This window comes from Apteryx rowi, unplaced genomic scaffold (genome assembly GCF_003343035.1).
Source record: "Apteryx rowi isolate R43461 unplaced genomic scaffold, aptRow1 scaffold_2114, whole genome shotgun sequence".
Lineage (NCBI taxonomy): Eukaryota > Metazoa > Chordata > Aves > Apterygiformes > Apterygidae > Apteryx > Apteryx rowi.
Window position 1 is genome coordinate 2,045 of NW_020448436.1, and position 6,597 is coordinate 8,641.

Genomic DNA, 6,597 nt, shown 5'->3' on the forward strand with positions numbered 1-6,597 from the left:
GGAGGTGCTTTCCGGACCCTCATTTTATGAATGGTGGCAGCCACCACCCCTAAAGCTGCCGGGCTGGAAGCTAAGCAGGCAAAGTGCTGTTCAGTGCCTGGATGGGTGACCACCTGTGAGGGGTGATTCCCCCCAGAGCATGACCTAGATTAGGGTCCCCCCTTGGCCCCCTCAGAGCATCCCCAATGGGGCATCCGGGTCTTTTCCCAGTGCCCTCCAGTGTCTCCCAGTTCCATGCTGGGAGGCTGGGGGCTGCAGGGTGCAGAAGGTGCTGCCCTGCTTCCCGTGCAGGGAAGCTAAGCAGGTGCTGCCCCATTCGGGGCCTGGATGGGAGACTCACCCCTATTTCCCCCCCCCTCCCCGGCCCCCCAGCCTGGCGTGCCTGTTCCTGAAGCGGGGGGCCGACCTGAGCGCGGTGGACGCCGAGGGCAAGGACCCCCTCTCCATCGCCATCGAGCTGGCCAACGCCGACATCGTCACCCTGTGAGTCCCCGCGGGGAGGGGGGGGTCACCGTGGCGTGGGGTGGGGGGCACCCTGGCGTGGGGGTGCCCCCTATCCTGGTCTTCACTTCCCCCCCCCCTTTCTCCTCCAGGCTGCGGCTGGCCAAGATGCGGGAACTGGAGGTGGCCCAGGGGCAGACTGGTGGGTTCGGGGGTGATTTGGGGGGGTCGTGGAGACCCCCAGGAAGTCCTGGGGGGGGCTAGGAGTGGGGGGGCCCCGAGTTTGGGGGTGTCTCTGGGTTTTTGGGGGGTCCCAGAGCTTGGGGTATCCTTGGACTCAGGGGGGATTCCCTGGGTTTGGGGGTTCCCTGGGTTTGGGTGTCCCCAAAGGGGGAATCCTGGGGGGTCCCTGGGATTGGGGGGTCCCCAAAAGAGGGTCCTGGGGAGTCCTCAGGTTTAGGGGGTCCCTGGGATTGGGCATCCCCAAAGGAGGGTCCTGGGTCTCTGGATTTGGGGTGCTCCCAGGGGCATCCCTGGATCTGGGGGGCTTCCAGGGGGGTTCCTGGATTTGGGAGCTCCCTGGGAAGGTTCCCAGGGGGATCCCTGGATTTGGGGGGGCTCCTGGGAGGGCTCCCAGGGGGGGTCCCTGATTTTGGAGCCCCCCCCCAGGCGACGACACCTACCTCGACATCTTCCGCGATATCTCTCTCATGGCCTCCGACCACCCCGAGAAACTCGCCCGCCGCGACCTCAAGCTCACCACCCTCTAGCCCCGCCCCCCGGGGACAGGCCACGCCCACTCAGCGAGGCCACGCCCTCAGGTGGGGCGGGGCTGTGCTGCCCCGCCCCCCTCTTGCCAGCCCTTCGCAGCTGCACCCCCTTGCGCCGCCCCCATGAGTGGGCGGGGCCCCGCCTAGCTCCAACTCCTCCCCCTCTGTGGAGGGCGTGCCCTGACAAGGCCCGCCCCCCAAATGGGTGGGGCCTTTCCAGGCCCCACCCCTGCTCTTTTGATATCTATTTATTGAGTTTTTGGAAACAGCCTGAATTTAATAAAGTGTTGTCTTTGCCCTGCTCCTGCAGTCCTGCCTCTGGGGAAGCCCCGCCCCTTATGGGGAGGCCCCGCCCCTTATGGGGAGGCGCCCAGTCCATGCTGGCCCCTCACGTCTCCCTATGTGTTACCTAGAATCGACTCTGATTGGGTAACCCAGAACCAATTTCCTAATGCGTTACCTAGACCAGACCCTGATTGAGTAACCTAGAACTGATTCCCTGATGCATCACCTAGACTAGACCTTGACTAACCTAGAACTGATTCCCTGATTCATTACCTAGACTAGATTTTGATTAACCTAGAACTGATACCCTGATGCATTACCTAGACTAGACCTTGATTAACCTAGAACTGATTCCTTGATGCATCACCTAGACTGGACCCCAATTGAGTAACCTAGAACCAGGTCCCTAATGTGCTGCCTACAGTGGGCCCTGACTGGGTAACCCAGAACTGACCCCCTCCAACGCGTTACCTAGACCAGGCCCTGGTCGGGCTGGCAATGCACCCGCCCCACCCCTCGCCTGCCCCCCTCCCCGCCCCCCTGCCCCACGGTGCCGAAGGAGGGACGGGACCCTGGGCCGAGCTTTGCAGAGAGCAGAGGATTTAACGTGGCCAGTTCTAGATCACCCCAGGGCCTCCCGGCATGGGGGGATCCGGTGCGGCCTCGGGGCCTCCAGGGGTCGGGGCCGCCGGGTCGCAACCCTCCTCTTTGCTTCCGGAGCCTGGGGAGGCAGTGAAAAAGCCGGGGAGGGTGAGGAGGAGGAGGCTGCCGGCCACGAGGAAGGCGCCGGCGGTGATGAAGGAGACTGTGTAGTTCCCTGTCACGTCCCGCAGCCAACCTGCAACAGAGGGCGGTTGGGTGACCTCGACTACCTGCCATGGGGCACCTAGAACCTGCCCTGCTGGAGGGCAGAACAGTTGGGTGACCGAGAATGGGGGTTGAGACACCTAGAGCCTGCTGGGGCGGGGGGGGGGGTCAGAATGGTTGGGTGACCAAGAACATGTGACACAGCCATGTCTACAGTGACCCCCTCAGTGCTCTTCTGGGTTAAGACAGCACTTGGGGCATCTAGAACCAGGAACGGCCAAAACCCAGCACCTCGTTGGGGGACCTTGCCCTTGTGCAGCCCCGTTCTAGATCGCCCAACCCCACTGCATGTCGTCGATGTTCCTTGATGACCTAAAATGATGGGAAATGAGACCTCAAACCAGGTTTGAGGTGCACCAAGTACCTGGTCCTAGGTCACCCAACCCCACCGTGATCCATTCCCCACCCGGTGAGCCATGAGAATGGGAAATGCATCCCCCAGTTCAGTTCTAGGTGCACCAAGTGCCCAGTCCTAGGTCACCCAACCCTGCCATGATCCATCCCTCTCCCAGTGAGCCACAGGGGTGCGAGAGGCCTCCCCCAACCAGGCTCCAGGTGCGCCACGTGCCCAGTTCTAGGTCAGCCAACCCCGCCATCACCCCCCCCCAGCAGGCCAGAGGCGCGTCGGGGCAGGAAGGAGCGGGGAGGAGGCTTCCCGTGGGCCCTACCGGCGAGCGGGGCGCCCAGCAGCGAGCCGAGGCTCTCGAACATCTGCATGAGGCCGATGGCGTGGAGGAGGCGCCGGGCGCCGACGATCTCGGCCAAGGCGGTGAACTGGAGGGGCGCGACGGCGCCGGCGCAGAACCCGTAGCCCAGCCCCAGCGCCAGCAGGCCGGCGTAGGAGGTGCCCAGCGGGAGGAAGAGGAGGGCCAGCCCCGTGAGGAAGGCCCAGGCGAAGAGGTGCCAGAGCAGGGTGGCGGCGGGACGGGCGGCCAACCAGCCGGCGAAGACCCGGCCGCCGCCGTCGGCCGCCGCTGCCACCGACATCACCAGGGCGGCCCGGTACTCGTCGCAGCCCAGCTCGCGGGCCCGGGCCACGCCGTGGACGTAGGGCACGTAGTAGCCGGCGTCCACCAGGATGAAGGCCAGGACGTAGCGGACGAAGGGGCCGTGGCGGAGGAGCTGGGGCAGCGCCGGGCGGCACCGGGGCCGCCCCGGCGTTCCCGACTCGCCGGGGAGAACCAGCGGCCGCAGCAGGGCCCCTGAGGCCACCAGGTTGAGGGAGATGGCGGCCAGCAGGAGCAGGGCCCCCCGCCAGCCGTAGGCCTCCATCAGCAGCTGCACCAGGGGCCCCAGGGCGAAGGAGGAAAAACTGGCGCCCGACACTGCCAGCCCCGTGGCCAGGGCCCGCCGCGACGTGAAGTAGCGGCCCACGGCCGCCAGCGAGGGGGTGAACACCAGCGCCCAGCCCAGGCCTGCGGGGAGAGCGGGCGGTCGCCGGCGCCCCACGGGCCTTTGTATCCTGCCTGGGGCCCTTATACGACACGTTCTAGGTCATCCAACAGCCCTTTGAGTCCCTGCCCTGGTTGTTGTCGTTGCGGGTTCTAGGTCACCCAATGGCTCTTTGTGCCCCTCCCTTGGCCGTTGGCATGGCGTGCTCTAGGTCACCCAACTCCTCTAGCGTCCCAGTCCTTGGGCAATGTCCTGGTGTGTTCTAGGTCACCCAATGACCCTTGGTGGCTTGGCCATCATCATGGTATGGTTTAGGTCACCCAATTCTCCTTGCTCCCAGCCATTGGTCATTAGCATGGCACATTCTAGGTCCCCCAACAGCCGTTTGTGCTCCTCCCTTGACCACTGTTGTGGCATATTCTAGGTGACCCAAGTTCCCTTGTGTCCCAGTCCCTGGCCAATATCCTGACATGTTCTAGGCAACCCAATGCCCTTTTGCGCCCACCATGACCATCGCCAAGGCCCAACCTAGCTGATGATATCCCCTCTGTCAATATCCCAGCGTGTTCTAGATCACCCAATGACCCTTACGTCCTGGTCTTTGGCCAATGTCCCACACGTTCCAGGTGCCCCAAGTCCCCTTGCTCCCCAGCCCTTGGCCAATATCCTGGTGCTGTTCTAGGTCACCCAATGGCTGTTGTGCCCCATCCCTCGGCCAGTGTCCCACGAGTTCAAGGTCACCCAACTCCCTTTGCTCTTCCTCCCTCATCCAACATCTCAGCACGTTCTAGGTGACTCAAGGCGCCCACACGCCCCCTCCCCAGGCGCCATCCCAGCAGCCCTTGCTCCGTACCCGCCAGCAGCCCCACGCTGAGGTAGAGGTGGGCCAGGTGGGTGGCAAAGGCGCCCAGGAAGAGCCCCAGCCCCGAGAGGAAGCCCCCGGCCATGACCACGGGGCGGGTGCCGAAGTGGGTGCTCAGGGCGCTGCCCAAGGGACCTGGCGGGACAGAGAGGCCAGATAAGGGGCATCCCAGTGCCCCTTACTGGTGGGACTGGGAGCCTGGGGGAATTGGGAAGAGAGATCCCAGGGCTTCCGGTGCCCCCAGGGCTCCTTAGTGGTGGGATGGGGACACGGGTGAATGGGGAGGGGGGGGATCCCAGTGCTCCCAGTGCCCCTTAGTGGTAGGAGGGGGACCCTGGGGAACGGAGAAGGGGGACGCAGTGCTTCCAGTGCCCCCCAGTTGCCCTAAGTCCCCCTTACTGGTGGCAGGAGGACCCTGGGGAAATGGGGTCCCAGTGCTCCCACTGCCCCCCCATGTCCCTTACTGGTGGAATGGGGACCCTGGAGAATGGGGTCCCAGTGCTCCCACTGCCCCACGGTACCCATTACTGGTGGGACAGGGACCTTGGGGCAATGGAGAAGGGTGATCCCAGTGCTCCCAGTGCCTCCCACTTGCCCCAAATGCCCCTTGCTGGTGGAACAGGGACCCTGGGGCGATGGGGAAGGGCGGTCCCAGTGCTCCCAGTACCCCCCCAGTTGCCGCTTACTGGTGGAATGGGGACTCCGCGGCAATGGGGAGGAGGATCCCAGTGCTCCCAGTGCCCCCCAGTGGCCCCGAATCCCCCTTACTGGTGGGATGGGGAGCTTGGGGCAAGGGGGGAAGGGGCTCCCAGCGCTCCCAGTGCCGCCAGCGGGCGCTCACCACCGAGCTGGAGCACGGCGATGCCCAGCGAGGCCACCCAGGAGACGCCCCCGGCCAGCGCCCCGAAGGCCCCCCCGAAGGCGGCGACGAAGACGCCGAGGGAGCGGATGACGCCGAAGACGAGCGCCGACTGCACGAAGGCGCCGAAGACGATCACCCAGCCCCAGCCGCCGTCGGGGGGCCCCGGGGCCGCCATGGCCTGCGCGAGCCGCGTGGCACCAGGCGGCCGGCACCAGGGACCCAGGCGTCCGGGAYGAGGGGCCCAGGAGTCCGGGACCAGGGACCCAGGAGTCCGGGACCAGGGACCCAGGCATCCAGGCCAAGGGATCCAGGCATTTAGGATGAGGGACCCAGGCATCCGGGATGAGGGGCCCAGGAGTCCGGGACCAGAGACCCAGGCATTTGGGATGAGGGACCCAGGAATCCGGGATGAGGGACCCAGGCATCCAGGTCAAGGGATCCAGGCATTTGGGATGAGGGACCCAGGCGTCTGGGACAAGGGGCCCAGGAGTCCGGGACCAGAGACCCAGGTATTCGGGATGAGGGACCCAGGAATCTGGGATGAGGGATCCAGGCATTTGGGATGAGGGACCCAGGAATCCGGGATGAGGGATCCAGGCATTTAGGATGAGGGACCCAGGCGTCCAGGATGAGGGACCCAGGAGCTTGGGACCAGGAACCCGGGCATCCGGAATGAGGAACTCAGGCATCTGGGATAAGGGACCCAGGAGTCTGGGACAAGGGACCCAGGAGTTCAGGATGAGGAACGCAGGCATCCGGGATGAGGGACCCAGGAGTCTGGGACAAGGGACTCAGGCGTCCTGGTGACGGGACCAAGGCGTCCTGGATCATGGGACCCAGGCGTCCGGGACGAGGAGCCCAGGCGTCCTGGTCACGGGACCCAGGCGTCTTGGATCATGGGACTCAGGCGTCCGGGACGAGGGGCCCAGGCGTCCGGGCCCCCGCTCTAACCCACCCCTCCCCTCCCACCGGGGTCCGGGCCCAAACCCACGCCCAGGAGAGGGACCCAGGCGTCCGGGCCGCGTCCCTCCCCCCACCCCGAGCGGGGAGGGGACCCAGGCGTCCGGGGCCCCCGTCCCTACCTGGCTCCTGCGGAGGCTGCGGGGGGGGTGAGGGGG

At 65.6% G+C, this 6,597-nt stretch overlaps 2 protein-coding genes across 2 annotated transcripts in view; one reads left to right on the top strand and one right to left on the bottom strand.

Annotated features, from left to right (window-relative positions):
* LOC112965345 (arf-GAP with coiled-coil, ANK repeat and PH domain-containing protein 1-like) overlaps positions 1-1,512 on the top strand; it is a gene marked incomplete at its 5' end in the record, with an annotated part of 3,489 nt that extends 1,977 nt beyond the window's left edge. The window contains 3 exons of the mRNA XM_026064241.1: positions 231-483; positions 594-643; positions 1,111-1,512. Coding sequence (XP_025920026.1) covers positions 231-483; positions 594-643; positions 1,111-1,211 — 404 coding nt within the window. The remainder of the gene's footprint in view (positions 1-230; positions 484-593; positions 644-1,110) is intronic.
* A 601-nt stretch (positions 1,513-2,113) lies between these two features.
* Positions 2,114-5,786, bottom strand: SLC16A13 (solute carrier family 16 member 13). Its single transcript, XM_026064243.1, has 4 exons — positions 5,459-5,786; positions 4,609-4,752; positions 3,032-3,778; positions 2,114-2,334 (listed from the first exon to the last, which is right to left on the bottom strand). Exons 1-4 carry the CDS (start codon positions 5,652-5,654, stop codon positions 2,114-2,116), a joined length of 1,308 nt encoding a protein of 435 aa, XP_025920028.1. The 5' UTR covers positions 5,655-5,786.
* Positions 5,787-6,597: the final 811 nt, after the last annotated feature.

Coding starts and splice junctions, on each gene's coding strand:
- SLC16A13 (XM_026064243.1), bottom strand. CDS start 5,654: ATGGCGGCCCCGGGGCCCCCCGACGGCGGCTGGGGCTGGGTGATCGTC. Junction 4,753..5,458: donor CGCCGTGCTCCAGCTCGGTG/GTGAGCGCCCGC, acceptor CTGTCCCGCCAG/GTCCCTTGGGCAGCGCCCTG. Junction 3,779..4,608: donor CAGCGTGGGGCTGCTGGCGG/GTACGGAGCAAG, acceptor CTCTCCCCGCAG/GCCTGGGCTGGGCGCTGGTG.